At 40.5% G+C, this 25,813-nt stretch overlaps 3 protein-coding genes and 1 long non-coding RNA gene across 5 annotated transcripts; 3 read left to right on the top strand and 1 right to left on the bottom strand.

Moving 5' to 3' along the window:
- Positions 1 to 4,376: 4,376 nt before the first annotated feature.
- On the top strand, positions 4,377 to 5,996 carry LOC138407646 (uncharacterized). The gene is made up of 2 exons (XR_011240981.1): positions 4,377 to 4,918; positions 5,636 to 5,996. It is a non-coding gene; the product is annotated as an uncharacterized lncRNA (long non-coding RNA).
- A 5,270-nt stretch (positions 5,997 to 11,266) lies between these two features.
- Positions 11,267 to 16,700, bottom strand: dhps (deoxyhypusine synthase). 2 transcript variants are annotated; one of them, XM_020102921.2, is made up of 10 exons: positions 16,525 to 16,700; positions 15,209 to 15,405; positions 14,762 to 14,917; positions 14,558 to 14,679; positions 14,193 to 14,289; positions 13,969 to 14,055; positions 13,743 to 13,848; positions 13,541 to 13,644; positions 12,927 to 13,052; positions 11,267 to 11,880 (listed from the first exon to the last, which is right to left on the bottom strand). In XM_020102921.2, exons 2-10 carry the CDS (start codon positions 15,401 to 15,403, stop codon positions 11,785 to 11,787), a joined length of 1,089 nt encoding a protein of 362 aa, XP_019958480.1. In that variant the 5' UTR covers positions 15,404 to 15,405; positions 16,525 to 16,700; the 3' UTR covers positions 11,267 to 11,784. The 2 variants fall into 2 exon arrangements, with proteins under 2 accessions (XP_019958480.1, XP_019958481.1); XM_020102922.2 differs by having other exon boundaries at positions 16,282 to 16,653.
- Positions 16,701 to 17,877: 1,177 nt separating this feature from the next.
- Positions 17,878 to 18,938, top strand: LOC109639448 (guanine nucleotide-binding protein G(I)/G(S)/G(O) subunit gamma-12-like). The gene is made up of 2 exons (XM_020102923.2): positions 17,878 to 18,112; positions 18,687 to 18,938. Exons 1-2 carry the CDS (start codon positions 18,020 to 18,022, stop codon positions 18,810 to 18,812), a joined length of 219 nt encoding a protein of 72 aa, XP_019958482.1. The 5' UTR covers positions 17,878 to 18,019; the 3' UTR covers positions 18,813 to 18,938.
- Positions 18,939 to 19,293: 355 nt separating this feature from the next.
- LOC138407645 (interferon-induced protein 44-like) lies at positions 19,294 to 25,555 on the top strand. The gene is made up of 9 exons (XM_069524462.1): positions 19,294 to 19,408; positions 19,497 to 19,583; positions 22,547 to 22,558; positions 22,667 to 22,724; positions 22,857 to 23,055; positions 23,549 to 23,698; positions 24,028 to 24,199; positions 24,315 to 24,415; positions 24,515 to 25,555. The coding sequence occupies exons 2-9, from the start codon at positions 19,544 to 19,546 to the stop codon at positions 24,680 to 24,682; spliced, it is 900 nt and encodes a 299-aa protein (XP_069380563.1). The 5' UTR covers positions 19,294 to 19,408; positions 19,497 to 19,543; the 3' UTR covers positions 24,683 to 25,555.
- Positions 25,556 to 25,813: the final 258 nt, after the last annotated feature.

Here is a 25,813-nt window from a genome sequence, read left to right as displayed (position 1 = left end):
CTTTTGCAACCTGTTGATCAGGAAAGACGTTCACACTGAGCGCTGTGTGCCTGCTGTTCAAACGTACTGTTTCATTGGCACTGGAATATTGCCTTGATCTCAGGTCTGCCACAGTGGACCGGCTCCATTACAAAGGTCAGACGTAAATAGTTCCTTTGAATGGGACGGCTTCATTTCCGTCTGTCTCTGTCTGTGTCTGTTTGATTGAAGGATTATATCCCCACCCATCTGAATGACACAATAGTTTTGCCTCTACCTGTTTGTCTGCCTTCCTTTGCAGCTGTTGGCTCACAGCATGTGTCCATCTACATGTCCATCAGTCTGTGTGCCAGTGTGTTGCTGGCACCACAGTCTGGAGAATAGATGTCATAAAAAGTTCTAGTAAAGCAGCCGAGAGACGTAATGGTAGCGGTGAAGCGAGGCCGGAGGCGCTCTAACATTCCTCTCATTGTTCAGAGGCCCTGTAAGTCTGTGAGCTCACAAACCTCCATGAAAGGAAGGGAATCTAGCAGCTACTGTAGCTAAACCAGTTTCAGCTGCAGTTTAGGGCCAGCTTCCTCGGTCTTCCTGTCCGCCGACCCGTCAGGTTCCCCTCAGGGAGTGCTGGCATAGGCCAAACTGGGCAGCAGAAGGCAAAAAACGGAGCTGAAGGAGGATGACATGTGACTGAGGCACAAAGAGAAGACGAGATAATAATAAGTTATTTTGGACCGGCTTTAGATAACCTCTGCACCTAAGGACATGGGAAAGAGGGGATATGAGGCGGAGGTTTTGCTTTTCTTTCTTTCCAGGAGGAATTATTATGTCACAGAGGTTCAAATGGAGAGATGGATGAATGGATGGAGGAATAGATGGGAGGAAAGCTGGGGAGAAGGATCAAGAGGAGGAGAGAAGGTGGGGATCTAACACTCCAGCTTTGGCTGCGGTGGGGTGGCTGGGTGGGTGTGCCCGGCAGCAATCTGTAGGAATGGGCTCGGGCTCAGGAAACCATGGCGTAGTGGAATAAAAGTGTGAGTGTGTGTGTGTGTGTGTGTGTGTGTGTGTGTTTCTGAATCAATTTGTGCATGTGTGTTTCAGTGGCAGCAGGGCGGCTGTACACTAAGTACAGGGCTGGTGGTGGTAAGGGTGTTTGGCAGCGGATCAGGCCGTGGATTGGGTTACACACATTGGGAGCGGACCACAGACTTGGGCTGGGCTCTTCACTGCTGAGGCTAACTTTACAGTCGAAAGAGACTTTGAGCTTTTCTCTTTTTTTTTTATCTGGAGCTGAAAATACTTTTTATTCACAGCCTAATGTCCCACATGTGGTGCGTTCCATTGATTCCAGACCGGCCAACAAGCGTTCCCCTTTGATTCAGGAAAACTGCACCAGAGAAGAAGGCCCATAGTGGAGCGCAAGTCCTTGTCTGAATGTCACTGAATGTCACGGCCTGAGCAATAATTACGCCCTCACACGCAACATGAAACAAATACAATCTAAGTCACATGCGCGCACATATCCAGACACACACACACACGGCGTCTGGTAGCAAGAGCACCAGGGCGTGGTACAGCGTGAGGTGTGTGGGTTCAAAGATCTCGGTTGAGTATCAGTAGGATGTGTTTTGCAGTTTTACAGCAGTTTTTAAAGTGTATTGATATTTCTGTGCTGGAGGTTCAAGCTGAAATTGCATCAAAACTACAGATTTTAGTCATTTTCTCTGTGGTGAGCCACACTCTTTACTTATCAGGTCGAGTGTGTTTAAGAGGTGTAATGGATACGAGAGCCATTATGAAAAGCAAACGTTAAGAACGGAATTCAGATGTTATTGTAACCCTTGTGCTCGGGTGTTGACATTGTGTTTTGAGCCATTAGACGTAGACAAATTGATTTCACACGAAGCTGAAGTTGGAAACAAACTGCCTTCTGTGAAATTCTCTGATGCAATGGAAAGATACAAAATTTCAATTCAATGCATTATTATTAATAAAGTGCACAATAGCAGTGTAGATCCAGCCTGTGGCTTGGCCTGCTTACTGTTTACTCTGTGAAGCAGTTCACAGCCTGGAGGTGTGAATGATGTCAGCTCAGTATGTATTTGTACTATCCCTGCTTTATGAGTGAGAACCCGACTAACGCACAGACCGAGTTTGCCCGGCAGCCCACTAACATTACTGTGTTTGTTTATTGATAGTGAGCCTATTTTATCCATAGAGGCAGATTGTGTCTGGCCTGTGAGCATGTCTTAATGCACACAGAAAAAGGGCCTGGTGGGTGGGGGGGGGCAGATATGTGTTGAAACAACAAGGGGTTGAGATCCAGCTGTCTCAACAGCGGCTTTTCCACTTAACTGTGTGCCCTTGTGTAAACGGCAATGTCAATTCTGAACTCAGGCTGAAGTGGAGAAAGAAAACAGCCAATGGCCACGTCTACATTTGGACCTCTGTAGGTCGTGTGTACAAATATAAGCGTCGTAGAACACACACAGCGTAAACTGTGCACCATAAAACCATCAAAGCACCCACACACAAAGCCGTAAGCCATGAAGACACTCTCTGAAAGCTTACTTAGACTTAACAAGGGACCTCTGCTTGCGATTGTCACTCAATGATACTAATTTTCCTATTCTATGCCTCCAACAGGATGCAACACGCTGGCACATTTATGAGCTGCCACGAGCAGCACATATGGCTCAGACCATAGGATTATTTCTAACCATAATAAACATCCAGTATGTGAACACTGTAACAACAGGACGGCCTCGTTCTTTAAAAACAAGACGGGCCAAATGCAGAAGTGAGACACGTTGGGATCCTCACAGTGAGTGTTTGAGGTGCTGGACCAGGACAGTGTGCGTCAACCAAATGCCGTCATTACAGGGGAAGGGAAGGAATGAGCTCATAGACATTAACGGCTGCGGGTTTGACGGGGGGAACGCAAAGGGAAAGAGAGAAACCGATGGAAAAGATGAAAAGGCAGAGAAAATAACACACAAGATGAGCTGCTGCCAGATGAAAGGGATGGAGGGTTTTAGGTTGATGGAGGAGAGGAGTTAAAGGGGAGTTAGCGAGCCATCTTTGATGGGTGCTGGGACCTTAAATGACCTTCTTGCTTGTGACGCCACGTCTTATTGTGACCATATGGAGACAGACCAGCCGGGGGGGGGGGGGTATTTCAAACATTGAACTTTCTTAAAAATACAGCGGAGCAGCTTTCATACTATTTTGGGAACTGTCTGACCTGGCTGCGGCAGATTCATAACAACAACGATACAGCGCTTGTGATAAGTGCTGCACCGTGTCCCTGGCACAGCTCTCCGACAGGCCCACAGTGACAACAGACAGCCGGCGAAAACTAATTTAGGGTCTGGAGTTCCCCAAAAGTGTCCCACTGAGTCATGACTTGTACACGGTGGAATTATCATGCAGTGGAAAATACTAGAAGAGGATATCGCAAAATAGCATTCAGTGTGTGTATAGAGCCAGTTATTTACATATGTCCTGTCCAGACGGGTAAACCCATCGAAAAGGAATTCAGAATAATATGTTCTCCTCCAGGGACAATGAGTGTGTGTGTTGTTATCAGGTACTACATGACAGGTAGTTATACGAAGAAATAACATATAAATAAAGCATCGATTTCTTAAAAATTCCCAACAATTTTTGAAGAGAATTAGCTTTGGGTCTGCAGCAGAGGAAACAGCCCAGTGCTCTCCACACGAGGGGCAGAGATAAAGGGGAAGAGGCCGAATAGAGAAAGGACTTTAAAGGGAGCGCCACTTGACTGCTCTCTTCCTTATAACCCAATTCTTCATTTTGTCAATGGTCGGCTATTTTCATAAGAGGCCACATGAAGTCTGGGTGAAGCACACACACATGACAGCACACACAAGCGAGCGCAGTGAGTCGGACCGGTGAATGACAAAGATTCAGCACATGAGGCGACAGTTCTCTCACACGGTGATGCAGATGTGAGAGAATCGTGCAAGGACAGGATGGAGACATGTGGTGTTTGAGATGACAGTGGTGCAGGAGGTCTACTATGGTCTTTATCATTTGCATGTGTGCGTATTTTAAAGTCTCCCTCCTGCCGCAAACTGTTCAGTTGTCTCTGTTGACCAGGGGAATTCCTGGCAGGGTGATTTTTGAGGCTACAGGACTGAATCACATTGCCAGGGATTTCCAATGGCTGACATGAAGAAGGCAACCTCTTTCCTGCAAACTGAGACACACACAAACAAACTAAGCTGCTAATTTACACAGTCACCTCCATGTGTCCAATTTGCATACTCACACACAAACACTCGCTGTCACGGACAGATGCTCGTGCGGCTGCAGGACTTGACCCACATGTGAACAGTGAGTGTCTGCCATGTTCACAGTGGTTAAGTTCTGCCGCCACAGGGCTGCAGACTGCAGGGGGCGGTGGGGGGCAAAGGTCAGGGAGGGGCAGCACTGACTGCAACACACACTTCAGAGACGCATCACAGTATCAAAAAAGCTGCTCACGATTGTTCAACTTCACAAAGCTGAATGCACTTATTGTAAGTCGCTTTGGATAAAAGCTTCAGCTAAATCATATACAGTGGAATTTAATGTAATGTAATGAACTATGTAATAAAGCAAAAATAAATAAAATGTGTCTCTAATGACCAGTTTTTCAAAAATAATTAAAAACAATTTTTTTGGGAGATTTATTTTCCTCAAAAACGGTTGAAAAGTTAATTCTCCTTTAAAAAAGTCTGATGTCAATTTAAAGGCAAACGTCAGCTGTTTCTCATTTTCATTCTCCCACTCTTTTTTTATGGGCCCAGACTCACACAGACTGAAGTCGCCGACATTAAGTGTTGAAGGTCGACAGCAAGTGTGGTCAAGTGTGTGTGTGTGGTTCATGGACGACTCGCTCACATTCTGTTGTGAGAGGGATGTATGGGAGCAGGTATGATTGTGTATAAGCTTTTTGTAATAACTGATAATCTGTTGAATTAGCTAGTGTGCAGCCTCAGTATGTGTGAGTGTGTGTGAGTGTGTGTGTGTGAGTGTCTGCTAAATGTCAGCTGTCTCATTAGTGTCAAAAACTGCTCCTGTTCCTTTAGGGCGAGCAATATGTCATCTGATGTCGTCATTTATATCCATGGCTGCCAGGGTCTGTGTGTGTGTGTGTGTGTGTGTGTGTGTGTGTGTGAGATGTAATTTTTTGACTTTTTGTTTGGTTTCATATTTCATTCACCTGTTGATTTCTGCAGAATTATCAGTGTCATATTGTTGGTATGAATGTGTGTTTGTCTGACTTCTGTGTATGTGTGTGTTGTGTGTGTTGTGTGTGCGTGTGTGTGTGTGTGTGTATGTGTGTGTGTGTGTGGGTGAGATCACCCCTGTCTGCCCCCTCCTCACCCCCTGCTGGGTCGGTCTCCTGTGCCTGCTGTGCTGATAATCAGTGTGTGACGTCGGCTGGCTCAGTTCAGCAGGAACAGGGGACTGGTCTCATTTCCACACACACACACACACACACACACACACTGTCCACTTAATGACTGTATCTGGTTTGAACAAACATGTAAGGAAAATGATTTTGAAAAAAGACAGTTATAAAATGATTTACATGGATGTTTGTGTTTGTCTCATTTTACTCACAAACCTATTTTTTCCTCAACAGATGATTACACGCCCGTCCTGTAATAAATCACTTCTGATTAAGCCCTGATCTTTTTTTGCATTTTTATATATTTTACATATCATTTAAATCAAGAATCAATGTAATTATAAATTTTGGAAAACGCACCTTTTCTTGTAATTAAATATTTGAATTACGTTTTCTTTCAGAGTGTGTATGAGTTGCTTATAATTTCAAGATTACACTGTCCTTTTTTTCCACTGTCTGTTTTTGTATAATAAAGCTTCATCGTAAACATTTGTTTTTCAAATGCAAATGTGAAATCAAAAACTATGGCTGGTCAGAACTTTATTAACCAGTGTGGTTTCATCAACATTAATTCAAATTAAACTTCTTTTGAGAAGCTCTGTGTGTATGTGTGTGTGTGTTGTGCTTTGTCATCCATGTTTCTCTTCTCCTGGTGGAGCTCAGAGGCAGGAAATGAAATGTGCCTTTTATTTCTTAAATAAATTAAAAATATATATATATTGTTGGGTCACATTTAAAATGATAATGACCAAAGGTAAAGTGATGCATCATTTACTTTCAACTTCCTACAGTCTCACACATTTGCCACGCAACTGCAGAACTGAAAGTCTGTGAAACAATGACTACAGAGGAAAATAACTCAGAGAAGTGAGACGCAATAATAAAATATTCCGTCCTTACACTGTCAATGAGAAACAAAACTCTGCTCTCGTGAGGAGCTGGCTCCCAGGCAGATATAAAAGAAAGGGAATTGAACAGCCGCACTCTCAGAACTATGACATATGTTTTTTCAGTTTATAAAGATGGAGGTTTCCATTTGATTGGCCAATCAAAAACCTGACACTTTAACAGTATTAAGAAAACAAACATGCAGAAACCGGACAAAAAGCAAAACAGGGAACATTCAATTTAGCTTTATAATTTACAAGATATGCATCACTACAATATAGTATTTGTCTTGCTACATTTTTGATATTGTGCATTTACATATGTCCCAGCGACTAAAAACAAGTGCAGCATGTCTGTTTCATCACTGTGATTAATGCTGAACAATCATTTCCTTGGGCGTGAAGCTGTTACAGATAAGAAAAACCAGTTCCTTCACCTCTACTGACAGCAGCTTCATCTTATAGCTGCATTATGCAACTGTTCACACATTGTGTACGATGTAATGTATTTGCCCTTTGGAGTTCAAGAGGAGTTTGGTTAATTACTGACAACTTTTGATGCATTGCATTTAATTTTTGACCTTTTGTCCCTACCTCACATGCATTGTCCATAAAGTCAGTAAAAGTTAAACTTATTTTCTCAACTAAACAAGAAAGCTGTCAGAAACATAAAATGATTTTAGCAGTAAAATAATAAATGATAATTAAAAAGTGAAATTTAGTGTATTCAAATATTAAAATCTTGTTGTTGGACAGTTTTCACCACATAAACATAAATACAGCAGACACTTTTAAGTGATTGAATCCTTTTCTCTGTCTCTTTCCATCAAAACCTATAGTTTGAATGTAAATCACTGGAAATAGTTTCAAAACCAAATTCATGATTAATAAATCGTTCATTGTTGCTGTATAAGCCATTGATAGGAATAACTTTCGGGTTTGTGGAGGATGAGACATCACTTGTATTTCAGGTTGGTTCTTGGAATTTACAATCACTTATATTCTGGACCTTCAGAAACTACAACAATCCACTACTACTATAATCGATTGAATGCACATATAAGTCACTAAGTGTGTTTTCGAATGGATATTGGTCCAGATGTCCAGAGGAGAGGTGCCCCTAATGGATTAGTGCGATAAAAAGACAAAGTCGTACTGGAGGAGGATTTTCCTTAAATCTGGTAACACAAAAGTTGTTGTTGTGAACAGTTTGTAAATGATCTTTAAAGTAACTCATTACAGCTTGTAAAACCTTTATTTATTGTGGCATCACGGCACCACATATTTTATGGTCTTCAGATTCACAGTAACTATGTGAAAGCCCCATATGAGCACTTTCAGCAGGTTTCCTCAGCTCGTCTCCGCAATAGATAAATAAAGATATTTTACTGTAAATAAAAATGCTGTGCATCCTGTCGCCTTGGTTACCAGAGAGCATCCACAGTGTTTTTCCTCACCGAGTGGTTACCACAGCAACAGTGACCGAAGGCCGTCATCAGCCTCAGCCAGCTGCGTCAGAGGAGGAGACGGCGGTTCAACTGACGACTTCCTGTTTCTGAGAAAGCAGCAGGAGGTCGAGATAAAAGGAAAGCCACCTCCCCGTCACTCTCTGTCACCGTCTCTCCACTTTTACCTCTCCTCCGTTTATCAGTCTTTATCTTCTGTATGTTTATTGCTCCATTGTTCCCCTCACATCTGGATATGTATCCCTCTCTTTCTGCCAGCCCCTCCTCGCTCTGTAAATTCCCTGCTCCCACACACTTTACACTCCCTCACCTGCCGTCAGCTCGTAGCCAATGGCCCTCTGAGGTGGGAGTTCCCATGGCAACATAACAGGTAAATAGAGGTGGAGATAAGGTGCTCACCTACACACACATTCACAGACACACACACACATTCACACACAAGGGTGTAGGTTTGGTTCCTGTGCAAATAAATAAAGAAAAAAAAATAAGATTGAACTTTTCATCTCTGAGTTAAAAGCATTACACTTTGTTGTTGGTTTGTTTGGGCCAAAGTCTGAGCAACATTTCCACTAATGTGGAGGAGCTCTGCAGGGATGGATTAGTGAACAGGCTCAGTGGGGGTAGACCCGGGGGGCAGCGGATCAGGGGGCAACTACACAAAGAGACAATAAATATTATGAAGACTCACAAAACAACCGCAAGAGGAAAAACAACCAAAGACAACGCATCTTTTACTGAGCTCATTCTTTAATGAAGAGTCCACAGGGCTCAACCATGACAAATAATCTCTCACATATTTTGGCAAAACGATAGAAACCTTCTTAACATTGACATTTAGAAGAGAATTGATTGTTGTTTAAAAGTTGAATATTCAGACAATAAATGTAATATATAAACTGCCAACCTCTACACTGCAGCACAACAGCTTCAACATATCGATCAATCAAGTTTTGTATTGAATTGTAATATATGTAATTGTGATGTGCCTGAAAACAACCTGCCCGTTGTGCAGTAAAAGTTGGACAGGGTTTCAAAATAAGATTTCCAACGGACTGTGTGCTGTTATTTTGAAATTTGACTAGATCTTGTAATGGCTGGTTTATCTTTGAAACATTATTTTTCTTTCGGGTCCAGTTTATTAACACTTGCCGATCTGATGTCTCTCTTTGACTTTGCACCACACCCACGATTATGATGTCAAACAGATAACGGACCATCACTGACAGCTGTATATCAGGAATTGTCCCATTGCATTGTGGGATTTGTTCAGGGACAGTTATGACATGGACACTACCTTTTTGTTCCACACTTGAATTTCACTCAGAATTCAAACAGTCAAATGATATTGCGGACACTAAAAAAGAGGTAAAACTCAGGGCCGACAGTCTGTCTGCAATGTTTCACCTTTAGGTCATTGCTGTGAGCATGAAGTAAAAAAAACTGAGGTCAGACAAATAAATCTGCACAACCGCCCAATCCCCTGTGGAAACAACACATTTACAAACACAAGTTCCATGTGAATTTAATCAAAAATTCAAATATGAATATGTAAATGTGCACAAACTCTCCACTGTGTCATTTCCTTTCTTTTCCCTCCCCTCCACACAGGTCCACCCCACCCTGCAGCTGTGAGGCCGGTCAGCTCTCCCTCTGTCCTCCCTCTGTCCTCTCCCTGTCTGGCTCTCTGGTTCTCACCATAAGAAAAAAATTGACCAATCTGGGAGAAGAGACAATTGCCATTATGGCGGCTGCAGCCCTGCACATCGCACAGTGTGCTGATTGTTCTGCAGAGGAGGAGGGGGCAAACACTGTCTGCTCCGTGCAGACGCCACACAGTATTATCGTAGCGTGACTACAGCTCATCCACACACACAAGGGCTCTATCTCTCTCTTTTCAGCCTTCTCAGTCTCTCTGTAATCTTTCCATTAAGCACAGAGCAAACATAAAGTCTCTATGGACCTGAAATTGCATACGCCGCTGCCTTTTAAGAAAAAAAATCTTTTAACTGTCAAGCCCTGGGTAAACACACACTCTCACAGTGCCACCGCCAATAGGAAATGATAGGAGCACTGAATGGAAAAGCAGTCTGTACCGAGACAGAAACGCCCAACTCCTGTGTGTGTGTGTGTGTGTGTGTGTGTGTGTGTGTGTGTGTGTGTGTTCCTGTACTTATATCTACCATTTTAAGCATAGACCCTACAGAGTGAGGACATTTTGACCGGTCCTGCTTAGGCATTTAGTTTGGATGGTCAGGGTAAGTCAGGCAAGCAAGTCACCATATCATTTATCATTACATTTCAAGGTGTGTGTGTGTGTGTGTGTGTGTGTGTGTGTGTGAGTGAGTGAGTGAGTGAGTGAGTGAGTGAGTGAGTGAGTGAGAGAGAGAGGGAGAGAGTGAGAGAGAGAGAGAGAGAGAGAGATACATATTGGGTTTTTGGGAAAGTTGACATTATCCAAGTTCCAATTGCACATCTCCAACTCTGTTTCCATAAAAGTAAAGGTCAACATTCCCACTACAAGAAAAGACACTGTAACACTAAAAGTGACTCTAGAAAATAAATCTATCTTCAGACGTATTACATAAACACAAACATTACCCACATTTCCATTCCAAGGCCTGCAAATAAGACTGCGCTGTGAGTATATAACAATGACTGTGTGTAGAGGATATGGGAGCAGTGATTATCCACAGGAAATGTCCATTCCCAGAACAGCAGACTGATGCATTAGGAAACATCTTTATCACTGTTACTAGATTATGAGGTTGATTCTGCTCCCAGCAGACGGAGACGACGGTCCCCCCTGAACTCTGCCAGGGTGCAGGAATATTGTGTGTCTTTGTATCAGCACACACTAACCACACATGCATGAGTTGTGATGACCCTCGGGGGGGATTCAAGACGAGGAGTTGATCTTTTAACAGAGCAACCACAGGTGGATTAAACCTGAGCTACCACTCGACTATTCTGCCTTTTTTAATGATGCCTATAATTAATGTCTTCGAGGTGTTAGTTAAAAGGGTTTGGTACTGATTGTGCTGCTCTGGACTGCATTATATTCAGAGTTTCTCATTTTCTACCAACCTCAAACTATAAATGCACAGAACAAAACATTAGAACCATCGTTCTGAATAATGTGTTCATCATGGCCATGTTGTACTATTTCTTTTAGGTTTAAAAAGTGATTATAGCTCCTAATTGAAAGTTGTGGTTTTAAACCTGTCTTTATGTTCACAGAACGACAAACACAATAAAACACTTTACAAATCTGAGGACGGTCAATTAGGTGATACCTCATCACTGTGCTTGCACAATGCATGAGCAGTAAATGTAATTATTGGACTTCTGTTATACTGATATTGAAACACTGCAGTCACGTATAATGCAAATATATTTAGATCCTTTTATAAACAATGATTATCAGCATTTTCATGTGAGTCCCATGACAGAGCCTTTGAGGCCTTCTGACACACATATTGCAGTATTTAATGAAAACAGATTAAATACAGGAAGAAATTATAACTTTGTGATTTATTCAGCCACATGGGCACATCTGCCATGCTGGAAGAAGATGATGTAAAAACAGCTGAACTGAAATACATTAAAAGTCTTGGCTGAAAAAAAACCTGTTACGATACACCCGCTAAAACACAGATATTGACACACACACCACAGTTAAAACCTGTTGCATTCTCTTTGGTGCATGCTATAGCCTGCTAACCATGCGATTTCAGCTGTGGAGACAGAGAGGGAAAAAAACTGTACTTGTTTAAACAAGTCAATATTGGTATTGAAAGCATTAAGACAGGAAACCCTCACCATTGCTTCTCTTTCAATATGGTTTTTCAATCACAGCACTGTATGCATGACAACATCACAATGCTGCCTATTACAGTTGCCAAGTGGTAACCATGTATTTTCAATGAAAAGTTTCAGAAGATCGAACTCATATGTTCAATTAGAAGAAAAAAGGAAGAACCAGAGCAACAAAGCTGGTTGTTTCTAATGGAACGTTTAAGAAGGAAACAATTTAATCTGTTTTCTTTCCAGCGGTCAACTTGTCCGCGTGGAGAGCGAAGGTCTCGGCCACTATCAGAGGGAAGACTAAAGAGGCGTCTGCATACACCTGGGAACAAACAACAAAGCAGTGTCACTCCTCTGAGATATTGTTATACTAGTGTTACGTTAAATGCTAAATTCATCTAACTGAAAGCAGTTCCTGTTTTTCATGTTTGTGTTTTGGTGCTCTGATGCCACTGTGTGCGCTTCGGTCAAATGCAATGCAAACACTGCCACCATGAGGCAAACGTGGGGGACTACAACTCCTTGGTTTACACTAAAATTCCTCAGCCTCTTCCTTAGCTTAGTACAGTACCCCTCACCTTACCCTCCCTTTCTACACATGAAAAAAGAACCTGTGGCAGCTTCAGTTTTCATAAAAACTCAAAAGGTGTTTGTGTAAATTGTGTAAATATAAAGTATTTAAATATAAAGGGCCCATTCTAGGGTAAAGAAAACTGCAATTCAAACAATTTAGATGAAACGAACTTGTGAAAACATCATGAGAATTATTCTACATTAAATTTCCCTTTCACATAAATCTTACACACTGAACCTTTAAAGTGTTCTACTGTGATATTGAATTACTTCTAAACACATCTATCAAAATTCAATTCAATGGGAAAAACAGATGAAATTAAAGCCATCAAAACAAACTACGAAATTAAAAGAAAAGAAAAATGACATCAGACTGGTAACATTTAGTTTATGCTGCTATGCAATCCATCATGGTTAAATAGTCATCGAGGCATGAAGCATGAAGCCAGTAACATGTTATGTTTTGTGCGTCATGTATTTTTTTAAGTATTAAGTAGAGTGGGTTTCCATCTGTCACTCTGGTATAAAACTGTCTCACAGTCACTGTAGTTTCAACTTAAACAGTAACAGTTAGCTCACCCCCATTATAACGTAACATGAAAACTGTTCAGGTGCTTTAATATTCATTCATCAAAGACTATCTGGGAAATATATAAAAAAAGTAGAGAAGGAGTGGTGAGATATCTCAAAATAATGTCAAATAAAAATGTATCTGATGATGTAATAGTAAATGAGGGAACCTAATGTTGACATTTGCTTTGGCCTGGTCAATGCTGCAGGGATAAATATCGGTACCTTGACAGGTTTGGCATCCGTTCTGATCTTGCCCCAGGATATGGCCTCATCAGGTCTAGCCCCAGAGTCCGAGCCATCAAACTCCTGACCTGTGTTTACAAACACTGCATAGTCGGCTCCGTTCCTCTGGAGGGAGACAGAGGAGAGGGAATGTGTCGGTGAGGAGGTTTGCTTTGCTGTTATACCTTATGTATGACAGTGAATGAATGAATGAATGAAGCCTTTTTCAGACATGAACAAAATGTCACAATTTCCTGGGCTTTGTCTTTTACATATGAAGAGAGCAGTGGTAGATATTCCAGGTGAGACACATTCATAACAATGGGAAAGGGGTGGCATCTGGGTAGAGCACACAGGAGGCAGGACATGATGTTTGAATTCAGCTTTGGAATTCCCATATTTTTTGTTTACAGCACATTAACACCAGCGTTGGCCCGAATCACCAAACACTCTCAAATCTCATTATCTCTCCAAGTTGACATCTTTATACCTTTCATATGTGACAGCTTTTTTTCATCCTGAGATGTGGAGTTCAGTGCATGTCTGAAAGCAGCTATGACAGTCAACTATGTAATAAAAAAGAAAGAGATAAAGACTAAACAGTAGGATGTTACCATAAGATTAGCATTGGCTATGTGATGTTTGACCAGGCCTCCTCCCAAGATGATCATTCCTGTTTTCTTGGCAAAAACCGCCTGGCTGTTCATCCTACGGATATCTGAAATAAAGTCCACATTCACCACATGTAGTCCACACATATGACCAACTAAGACTGCTGCTGTGATCTTGCTTTGTGCGAGTGATGTAGCTTTTTACCCTCCACTATGTCCAGCACCAAGCCAGGGTTCTTATAAGAGTGGAAGTAGATCATGTCCCCCAGAGAGCCATCTGTCAGAGCAGGACTGAACACTGGGATATCATTCTGAAAAGGGGAATTAAATAACATTCAATCAGGTTTCAACTTCAACTTTTTAGTTAAGACTCTGAAGCAGTTTTTTTGTGTGTGATGCCTGACAACATTACCACTATAAACAGGACTCACCTTGTAGGCCCAGTAGTAGACAGAGTCAGTATTATTGATCTCCTTCCCGAGCCGATGGATCATTTTGGAGGGAGTCCAACGGGTTCCCTGGGAAAAAAAAGACAAAAACAATAATAGCAGACAAATTTGAAAAAATTCCAGCTGCAATAATTTGATGGGAAAAATAATATTTGATTTCAGAAATACTACCAATACTGGAAAAAAATAGTCACATAGAGACCCACCTCTGTGTTCTGCTCCAACAACATCTGGTCCAGGATGGGCATCAGCCAGTCTTCAAACTTACAGTAGTTATCATTGGGCACCAAAAGGTTCCCTATTCTACACACAGAGAGATACATTAGGAGAATAGGATCTATCAAACCCCTGTACCACGCTCTGTCATTCTGAGTGCACAACAGCAGAGGCACACAGCGCTCTCTGATTTGTAAGCACATCCAGGCACTCAAACCTTCAGGAGAACCCGTTGTCATCATCAAGCCAATTATTATTATCAATTATCATGAAACTTGCATGTTCATAAACTAGCAGTCTGGTTGGAAAGGCATTTGATTCATGCATTGGACTTTCTGTATCACTTTTTGCCAACCTGTTAATTCCTCTCAAGCGGAGCTCCTTTCCAGGTAGGCTGAAGTCTCCCAGGTATGTGTGAGCCAGACACTTGATAAAATCCTCCTCGATACCTCCAGCTGTGGTAACAATCACATCCACCTCACAAAGAGTAACAAAATTGATTTTAGATGTAATCTGAGAGGCAGACCTGGACAATTGTATTAAGTGCATGAATTTGTACCATTTTGTGCTCTGCCAGATAGCGGATGCTCTCCCTGACTCCGGAGCTGATGAGGTTGGAGGTGTAACCCAGGAAGATGGTGCAGCCCGAGCTGTGGGATGATTCTCCAGACTCAGCTCCCTCTCCTGCCTCCACTGGTTCAAGTCGCTTCTCTATCTGTGGGTCATGACACAACAACAGTCACAATGTACAATGACAGACTGATGGAACGATACTGAATCTATTATTTCAAGGGTTAGTTTCTCAACCTGAATAAAAACAAACATACTTACATCTCTTGATATATATATCTACACAGTTTCCATTTTATGTGCCCACAGTGACAGACACGAGGAAAGACAAGTTGCTGTTCTATTTCTTTTTTTAAGCATTTACTTACCAAACACAATCTGAGAAAATAGAAACAATTTTCAAGGCTACTACAGGTAAATACCCCAGTCCTCTCACCATGAGGTTGATCTGCTGGATGGCCAAGCTCAAGCTGCTGGCCTGGAAACCCGTGGTGAAGTAGGACTTCAGCACTTGGTGGAGATCGACGCCCTGGTTGAAGTCATAGCCCTTGATCTTCGTCATGTCCTCTGGGAGTTCACAGCTGGGCTTGAGGACTGCCTCCATGGCAACAGAGGGGGCACGGTCTGCCATCTCTTCAACAAGAGCAAAGACACTGTGTCAGCATCATAATGACTGACGTGTAGAGACCAGGACTGAGGGGCTGAGCTGAGTGTTTCGTGGGACTTTGGGGGGGGGGGCGCACTAAGCCAAATGGACCGGGGGGGTCCTTCATCAAACCAAATTGAACCCACCCCCAAAAAGAAAACGAGATCAGAACCCACATCATTCTAATCTTCAAATTATTATTTTCATATCAAAATGATAAACTAAGTACAACCTGTTCTGCCAAATGGAGCTAAGAAGCATTTTTACAATTGTTTCTCTCTCTATATAAATATACATAGAGAGAGATGTTGCCTATGCATTGTGCAGTGATGAGGTATGAAACATGTTTGACTGATCTCAGATTTGTAAAATGCTCTGCTCTTTACATGGTTTTTGTTATTTTCTGCTCATTAAGATTTTAAGACACAAACTTCACTTAGGAGCAAACATCAGTCTTTAAACAAGACAACAGAAATAATAAAGTGGCAAATATCGTGACAATTATCGACCTGAAATGACATCGTGTAAATCATATCGTGCAGTAAGTTCTCATCCGGCTCAAAGTCAAAACAAGTACAATTCATGCTACGGGTGTGTTTAGCGCCCCCTCTTGGTGGATATAAGAAACTATATGTGGCATCACAACAAAGCTGGAATTCAGTCAAAGTGGAATCTGTGGTGGAGCCATAGACTGGTTATACAGAGAGGGATACATAGAGAGAGTGGAACAGTTCAACTAGCTCCAAACATCTGTTAGCATTAATAAAACAACAGCTATGATAGCTAAGACTAGCTCTAATATTAGCAACATTAGCAAGGAACAAGACCGGTGGAGCTTCCAGCTACAAACCAGCAGGAATCACCATCAGAAACTTTTCCACCGCGGCGTCTCTGTGGGAATAATCATCATCATAATCATCCTCCGTGGGTCCAGAGCAGATCAGAGACACGAGGAAGACACGTCGAGGTGCATTCAAGCACACGGTGCTCCAGTAACCTCAATAACACTTGTCACCAGACCGCCGGGGGTCCGAGGCGAGCTAACAGGCGGCCGGTGGTGTTCCGTCTGTCCGCCTCGAACTCCTGGAGACACGAGTAAAACCCACCTGTTGTTGCTGGGACGTCAGGTTACACAGGTGTCGGAGCAGTGAAGAGTTTTCCACACATTCGACAAACAGGTTTACTGAACACCTGAAAACATCCCATGTGTCGGCTGTAGTTAGCTAGCTGTCACTACGGGAAGCCTGAAAGGTCAAACCTGACAGAGCCGCCTTTCTGCTGCACCGTCCATTCATGAGATTAAAATAGTGTCATAATTACTTTGCCTGCATGTATTATTATGATCATACTATCATTATTATTATTAATATCATTATTATTATGATTATTATGATTATTATTATACAACGGAGTATTAGGGTCACATTTAAAAAAAAAAAAATGGGGGGAATTAATTACGAGAATAAAGTCATAAATATTCTAACCCGTTGTTTTAGCGGAGCATTTCGTGGAATTGTACTTCAGTATAGGTTTCACAAACATGGAGATACTTTATCTTTTGGACTTTATTTTCGCCACTCCGTCGTATTATTATCATTATTATTATTATCATCATTATAATAACTAACAATAGTAATAGTAGCAGTATTTACGTGTTTGATCTCATGTTTATTCAATTTATTCACCAAGCAAATGTGCTGGTGAATCAATTAGTAGTAGTGGTAGTTGACTCACGCTGACATATTTCCACATGTATTATCAGTGTTATTAATATTTGTATTGTTATTAGTAGTAGTTTTATTAATAACCATGAAGTCATGATTATTAATATGTTGTCAATACCACAATTTATTCAGTAATTACATTTTAATGTGCTACTTTTGATGTATTATTATCATTATTGCTGTTGTGTGTTTTATCTCATTTAATTATTTGAAATCATGTTTGTTAGTCATTTTTTCACCAGGCAAATGGGTTCCTGTTTTTTTACATACATAGTATTTATTCAATGAAAAATAAAAAGTTGTCGTTCGTACAAATGAATATCAGCTAAAGGCACAAAAAATGACACAATTTACCACATCATCAAATACCCAACATCTAAATGATCAAACACTGGAATTCAGGTACCTACTTCCCCTGAGTAATTTTGTAAGTGATCCAAGGAATCTTGCCCGGTCACTAACGCACTGATTTTATAAAATGTATGCCAGTGCTCTATGTGCTATGTGACTCATTATTGACAGCCTTCACCAGTGCCCACTGAAATGACATATCAAATGTATAAAGCAGCATATTGCTGTACTTAATACTCTTCATCGATAGTGGCTGTGAAGTGTTGTGTGATGTTTGTGACATTTTCAACAAAGTATTCCATGACCTTTTATATCACAGAGCCTTTGAACTGCACCCAACAGTGGTAAAAAGAGGGGGCACAGCTCAAAAAGGAAACTCAGAAGCTCATCTGACCAAACACTCGTGCACACTCTGAGCTGACTCTGTGAATCAGATGAAGCACTGCTCCAATCCCGTTTCCCAGCGCTGCTGCGGGTGTTAAAGAACGACACTGATCACAGATATTCAGTCTTTCTGCCAAGGGCAATGTCAGGAAAGATGTGCAGCAACAACAGTGTTGTTCAGACACAAAAGCTGGTGGATCAACTTCGGGTGGAGGCAAGCATGGAGAGAATCAAGGTATGTATTGATTTAAATAATCTGTGAACAACATGCATCTGAAAAGCTACAGCCGATTCAGATCTCTGCAGCTCAGGTGCTGACAAGGACCAGAAGAATAGACCACATTCATTTCACCTTTACATTGGCTGCCTGTGGGTTTCCATCTTGATTTTGAGACTCTTTTACTTTTAAACCACATCAGGGTCTCTCGTCAGCATAGATGTCTCACATGTTCACAGTGTAAGAAGTATTCCAGCTCCTCGAGTCCTTCAGCACGACTCAGTTAGTTGTTGCAAAGTGCAGGAGTGAAAGTGCAGTCTAACTCTTGATTAAAATGGTTAATAGACATAAATTTGTTTCATCTATGTTGCAAACAATCTTTATTATTATTGCTTTTAATGTATATTATGGAATATCATTGTCCACATGTTTGTCTCTCATCAGTCAGTTGTGAGGTAGTTGAAAGTGCACAAAAAGTTGAATTGATTGGTTGATTTCCATAGTTTGGAATTTACTAAAATGCTCCATTAATGTCCACTGAGTAGTTTAACTTTGTATATCCTGTCAAAGCTGTCCACCTTTGTCCCAGCAGATGTCCCTGACAGCAGCAGACTTGGTCCAGTACTGTAAGGACCACAGACGCAGTGACCCTCTGCTCACCGGCATCGCAGCTTCATCCAATCCTTTCAAAGATAAGAAGACCTGTGTGTTGCTTTGACCGCAGAGTACGAAGCGCCAACACATAACAGACTGCCAAGGACAAAACATGCCTGAGAATGCAACTGCAGATTTCCTACTGTCAAATGTATTAACTCACAATGACAGTTCACACTTGATTTGTCTCCCTGCCACTGATGAGGGAGCAGAAAATCTGACATTGTCTAAATTAAAGAGCACTGGTGATAGGGTAAGTTCTCCTCATGCTATTATAACCCTGAGTGGAAGCGTGATTTCAGAGTAGTGCAATGGTTCATTTGTTAAAACAATCCCATAAATAATGTTTTTTTATGATGATGATATATGTTCTGTCTGTTTATCAACCTCCTCTGCTCTAAGTAACCTGTAATCTGTCCATGGTGCTAAAACAGAAGCCACACTAAAGTCAGAGAGAAGCAAAACAATGGCAGAACAGACAATTTTGAATAGAATTACACAACATTTGTTTAAAGATTTCCTGATGACAAATGAGGTGCCAGATCCAACCAGGAAATGAATCATTAAGAGTTGTGATTATGAGTTTCAGATGCTCTAAAGGGTTACAATCATTTTTATTAGTTTGGTTTGATTTGATTTGACCTGGGTCCCTGCCAGCGAGTGATTGTTCTTTGTCTGAACAAAGAAAAGGTCTGGACTTTGTTCAGGTCACATATTTTGAAATCAGATGTGTAAAGTGAAACTAGAGGTAAAAGTGAAAGTATAAGTATTGCCTATAAAAGCATCTTGTCCTCCATGTTGCAGAGTTACTTCGTCCAGAGCCACATAAGCAAAGGTAAGGACTTCCATCTGTCTGTTACTATTGAACTGAATTGAATAACTGTTATTTTAGTTCAGTAATTTATTGCCATGGATTTTTGTGCAGCCCTTTGTAACATGGTTTAGATAAGTGCTATACAAATAAAGTTAGTGTTAAAGTTACTATTATTACCCTGTGACTGTCAAGCTAAAGCTAATTTCTTTACTGCATCAAGTGAATAAACAGCACAAACCCATGAGGTCATTTTTCTCACATAACAAAATGCAGTGTATGCTGCTGGTAATAAGTAGTTCAATAGGAATTTGACAAAAGAATTCGGAACATGGAAGGAAGTGAAGAATCAGCCAACATCGCTGATAATGTCAACAACAAAGCAGGGCAACAAAACATTCACTATCCCTGACTTATTTAAATGAAGAATACTTTATTCCTCCACATTTCCTCCAGGACAATTCTTCATGATCAATAATATTTTCTAGCTTTAACCCCAGTTTGTAGTATTTATTTGTATTTGAAGTATAATTTAAACAGTATTGAAATATTTGAATGTGACCTGAGTCCAGAGGTGGCAAAAGTACTCACCTTCTATATTTAAGTAAAAGTACAGATACTTGTGTGAAAAACACTCCTGTAAAAGTAGAAGTACTGATTCAACTCCTTACTCAAGTAAAAGTGAGAAAGTACAGGCTCTAAAATGTTCAAAAGTAAAACAATTTTAACTTCAATGATACACAATAGCTCTTTTGATAACTCAGCAAAATGAAAAAAGTTGTAGACAAACAAAATAGGATAGTTTTCCTCTTTTGTTAACAACCTGCACAGAGCTGGTACAGAGAAGATTCAAACCAGTTTTACTCCAGTTTCTCATTGGTTGCTGTTTTTTTGTTTTGTTGCATAACTCAGAAGATGTCGCGTTTTGTCTGATCCCAAAAGCTTCAGCTGAATTAAGCAATAAATAAATAAATACAATTAAAGAAGATGAAATCGGTGAATCTTGGGTATTTTTGCTATAATAATTTTGTAAAGGAATAATCCATTGTTGCAGCATTTTAATGTTTGATTGAATTTAGATCATTTTGACATATGAATTAGGTGAACCTGAGTAAAAAACCCTTGAGTGGTTACTTCAAATCTGGAGCAAACAAACTGAACTGGGACAAAATATGTGTTTCATTTTGTAGTTTAGTGCTAAACAGTCTGTAACATGCGTTTGTGTGTCAAAGCACAGTAACTCTCATGTGCCCAGAGGAAGAAGGGCAGCCACACTTTCATTCAGAGGTCTGGCCGCGGTGGAAAATGGGAGCAACCGAAATTTCCAGATGAAGCAATAAGTTTAAGATAAAGGAAGGAGGAAGAATGAGGAAGGAGGAAGATTCCTCTTTTTGTCCCACATTCATGCACACACAGCACTGCATGCAACATGGGGAAATATGACCACTACATTTAACCGATCCGTGTGAACACAGCACACACGGAACACAATACACACAGTGACCACACGAAGCAGTGGGCAGCCATGAAGGCGCCCGGGGAAAGATCCTGCCCCTGTTGTCAAGATTCAGAGACATTTTTACTCATGTTCGCCAGTATGCAGCCTGTGCTATCTTGGGAGTACCAATACCTCACCAATACCTTAAATCACAGAAAGGTGTAAAATATGGGCCCTTTAAATCTATCTGTGACTTCTACTGTGACTGTCAAGCTAAAGCTAATTTCTTTACTTTGACATAACGATCAGTGCATCAAGTGAATAAACAGCACAACATATTTATTTCCTCACATAACAACATGCTGTAAGTATATGCAGCTGGTATAGTTCAATAGGAATTTGACAGAACAATTATTACTCATATAAAATATTTTTTATTTATATACTACACATTCACTTAAACTAAAAGAAAATAATAATCTGCTGTAACGAAATATAATTCTGATGTGATTCAGCATGGATGAGCTGGTAACAACAGTTCAGACAGTCAGATATCCACATCAGATGGTTCATGACCTCATCATCTCTGGTAGAGCACTGGTGATAGGGTATGTTCTCCTCATGTTATTATAACCCTGAGTGGAAGTGTGATTTCAGTGTAGTGCAATGGTTCATTTGTTAAAACAATCCCATAAATAATGCTTTTTTATGATGATGATATATGTTCTGTCTGTTTATCAACCTCCTCTGCTCTAAGTAACCTGTAATCTGTCCATGGTGCTAAAACAGAAGCCACACTAAAGTCAGAGAGAAGCAAAACAATGGCAGAACAGACAATTTTGAATAGAGTTACACAACATTTGTTTAAAGATTTCCTGATGACAAATGAGGTGCCAGATCCAACCAGGAAATGCACCATTAAGAGTTGAGATTATGAGTTTCAGATGCTCTAAAGGGTTACAATCATTTTTATTAGTTTGGTTTGATTTGATTTGACCTGGGTCCCTGCCAGCGAGTGATTGTTCTTTGTCTGAATAAAGATAAGGTCTGGACTTTGATAAAAGCATCTTGTCCTCCATGTTACAGAGTCCCTTCGTCCAGAGCCACATAAGCAAAGGTAAGGACTTCCATCTGTCTGTTACTATTGAACTGAATTGAATAACTGTTATTTTAATTTATTAATTTATTGCCATGGATTTTTGTGCAGCCCTTTGTAACCTTGTTTAGATAAGTGCTATACAAATAAAGTTAGTGTTAAAGTTATTATTATTACCCTGTGACTGTCAAGCTAAAGCTAATTTCTTTACTGCATCAAGTGAATAAACAGCACAAACCCATGAGGTCATTTTTCTCACATAACAAAATGCAGTGTATGCTGCTGGTAATAAGTAGTTCAATAGGAATTCGACAAAAGAATTCTGACTCATATAAACTTTTATTTTGTATTGTTGTATTGACAGTTATGCTTAAGTAAACAATCTGAATGCATCTTCCACCACTGGGGTGACTTCCTGTATTAACATGTCGTCTGAATGTCTTTACTTCACAGCAATGGGAGCAGGTAAGTCCTGTCACATTTTCAGCTTCTTGTAATATGTTCCAAATGTCCCAATAAACAAATGAACAATAATAAAAAAAGAATTAACGAAATCTTTCTCAAAAAACACAGTTTGGTCACTTGTATTTGGTCCGACACTCTTTAAGCATCCATGGAGGGAGGTGTCAGTGTGAGTATGATGTATGTTCAGTCAGTGTGTTTCCATTGTGCCCTCAGTGTGTGTGCTGCTGCTGCTCAACATGTTTTAAACAGCTCATTGTTGAAAGTAACACAAAGGTTTTTTATTTTCTGTCATTTACAGGACGTACCAGGACAATCTTGAGTTTGTGAAATCTTACAAACCTCAAAACAATCAAGTCAAACATCTCAGGATTCTGCTTCATGGACCAGTTGGTGCTGGAAAGTCGAGTTTCATCAACTCTGTCGACAGTGTTTTAAAAGACAGAATTGCAGGTCGAGCTTTGACAGATGCATTCTCTGGGAGCAGCTTCACCAGAAAGGTTTGCACAACAGGAAAGACTAAAACTGCATTGAGGGTAACAACAAAGTGAATTATTATCGAATTCATTTTCAATAATAGTTCACTAATGGAAATACAGAGCAACTTGTACTAATATTAAAATGTCTTGATGTTTCATAGTAATAGATTCTAGTCAGCACAACCTAAATGAAATGAAACATTCAATCTGTCTAAATCTGTCTATTGATCATCTTAGTACTTATTGATTCTTACTTCTTTTAGCTTTGCACCCATTTCAATTTCATGTGAATGTGTGAACTAGAGGCCCAGAGTTTAATCTGATGCCTCTGTGGATGTTTTATAAGAACTGGATACAAATCACCTGAGTGAAATTTGCTCAAAAGTTCAAGTTTCCTCTCTTTGGGGTCCTCAGGCAGTTTCTCCTGCTGTCCCCACACATTCCTGATCGGCCCACTGACACCTGCTGATATTTCCATTGACTGATGTAAATAATTTCACCTTCTGCCTTAAAGTACAGGACCTTCAAATTCTCCAGAGGAGTAGAGAGCACTTACTCTTTTGTTTTCAATGACATCATGGGCTTTGAGGAAGGATTTGACTGTGGAGTCCCTGTGGAAGATGTCAAACTGGCCCTGAGAGGACACGTGGAAGAAGGTTACAAGGTACAACACTCTGAACTTTGATATTATTTCAAGTCTACTGTTAACTAACAAAAACATTATTCTTTTATATTTGTATCAGTGATCAAAGTTATTATTGAACTTTGACAAACGTGATGTGCACATTTCCTGTCTCTGAAAACAAAGAGAACTTTCTTACATTTCTTTTTCAAATATCAAACTTCTCTCCTTTATTGGCAAATTGTGTACATAAGTTAAATATTGTGAAATAATGGCAGGAATGTGTGTCACATTAACAATATGATGTGTGTATGTGTGAGAGACTTCACATTACATGAAACATTATTGGATTGTATTTGATTGATTTCCAGTTCAACCCTGAACGAGGACTGATGGAGGGGGACATTGGCTACAACTCACATCCCACTGTGGAAGACAAAGTTCATGTTCTGGTGTGTGTTGTTCCTGTGGGCTCAGTGTCTTTGTTAAGTGACAAGATTGTGAAGAAGATGAGAAAGGTCAGACTGGCAGCCAGTGAACTGGGTGAGTGCACAACAATTATTTCTCTGTGTGGACTAATAGTGTCACATTGGATTCTATGAATTAAAATACCAGGAAACAAATGTGTGAAATACTGATCAGGTTTCTCTATTGACAGATATTCCCCAACTGGCTATTCTCACCAAAGTTGATGAAGCCTGTCCCGAGGCTGCAGGGGACTCAAGGAATATCTATAAGAGCACATACCTGAAGGAACAGGTACAGTTTGGAGTTATTGTACAATGTCATTTTTCAGCATATATGTCATGTTTGTTCATCGCTGTACGATTACTGATCAACATAAATGTTGTTACTTAGGTTGATAAATTCCACATGCTGCTGGACCTCCCACTGAACTGCATCTTCCTTGTGAAGAACTACGATAAGGAGCTCGAGTTAAATGAAGGAATGAGCGCTGCGATCATGTGCGCACTGAGACAGATGGTTCAGTTTGGAGAAGACTTCCTCAACAACCTGGAAACATGAATGACCCTGAGGCAAATACTCAGTAGGTGATTTCATGTTCAGTGACAGTAAAGTTACACAGCTACAGTCACAGTGGGAACCGTTGGGTTTCTCTATAGTTTCTAAGGTCTTGACCTTACTATATAATCAATGATGACTTACTAATATATGCTTAGAAGGGTAAACTAATCCTGCAGACTGTTATAATGTCTGCAGTTTGTTGTCTTGAGATCATTTTCATGTACGATGAAAGTTCATCTAAAGGCATTTTTAATTATTGTTACAATGTGACTTAACAGCATCTGTTTCATTCTCTAATGCCGCCTCCTATCAATGAATCAATAATCAAAACAATTTCACAGAATAAATGAAGTATTAATGTCTTTATATCATTTCACTCATTGAGACTTTGCACAATAGCAGGACAATGCTCTGTCATCACGTCGTTAGCTTGGTGTGACGTCATCACGTGATCTGGTCAACATCTCAGCTGTTGTGATGGTGCCTTCACGTGCCGCCGGAAAGGAGTGATTCAAAAGCTCTCGTCTTTTTGTTGACTCCCAGTATTTAATACATCACCTGCTCTAATAAATGAGTTCTGCTTCGCTTGCTTGGTCTCTGCAAATTCTTTTGCTGCAGAGACCAATAGACTAATTAATGACAATTGCTAGCACAAACATTTATATTATAATTCAAACATACAGTGGTCTAAACAGGTTTTCCTGCTAATTGTCAGTGTCAGTTTTTACATTGGAATGATGACATGTGGACATTGAAAAGGTACAGTGGGTTTGTTAAAGTTGAAAGAGGCACTAAATAAAGACTTTATGTCTGTTTGTCCCTTTGTAAACATTTTTCATCTCAGTTTGTGTGAATAAATACATAAATCCTGCACTTTTCCTCTCCGGGGCACTTTGTGATTGTTTTTTGCATCGTCGAGCGCTGCCTTCCCAATATTAACACAGACTTTGACCTAAATGGACAATAACACAGAAGAGACGATTCCTTGCTGAGTATCTATTGGTGCATATCATGCAGAACATACTCAACACAGTGTAATGGACGAATCAAGATAAAACAGAGGCTCAGTGCATATGTCCATGACAAGGAGTACCAACATGGATGGAAGTGAAGAATCAGCCAACATAGCTG

Source organism: Paralichthys olivaceus, chromosome 5 (assembly GCF_024713975.1).
Source record: "Paralichthys olivaceus isolate ysfri-2021 chromosome 5, ASM2471397v2, whole genome shotgun sequence".
Classification (NCBI taxonomy): domain Eukaryota; kingdom Metazoa; phylum Chordata; class Actinopteri; order Pleuronectiformes; family Paralichthyidae; genus Paralichthys; species Paralichthys olivaceus.
The sequence above is the reverse complement of the archived record's forward strand: the minus strand, read 5'-3'. Positions and strand labels throughout refer to the sequence as shown.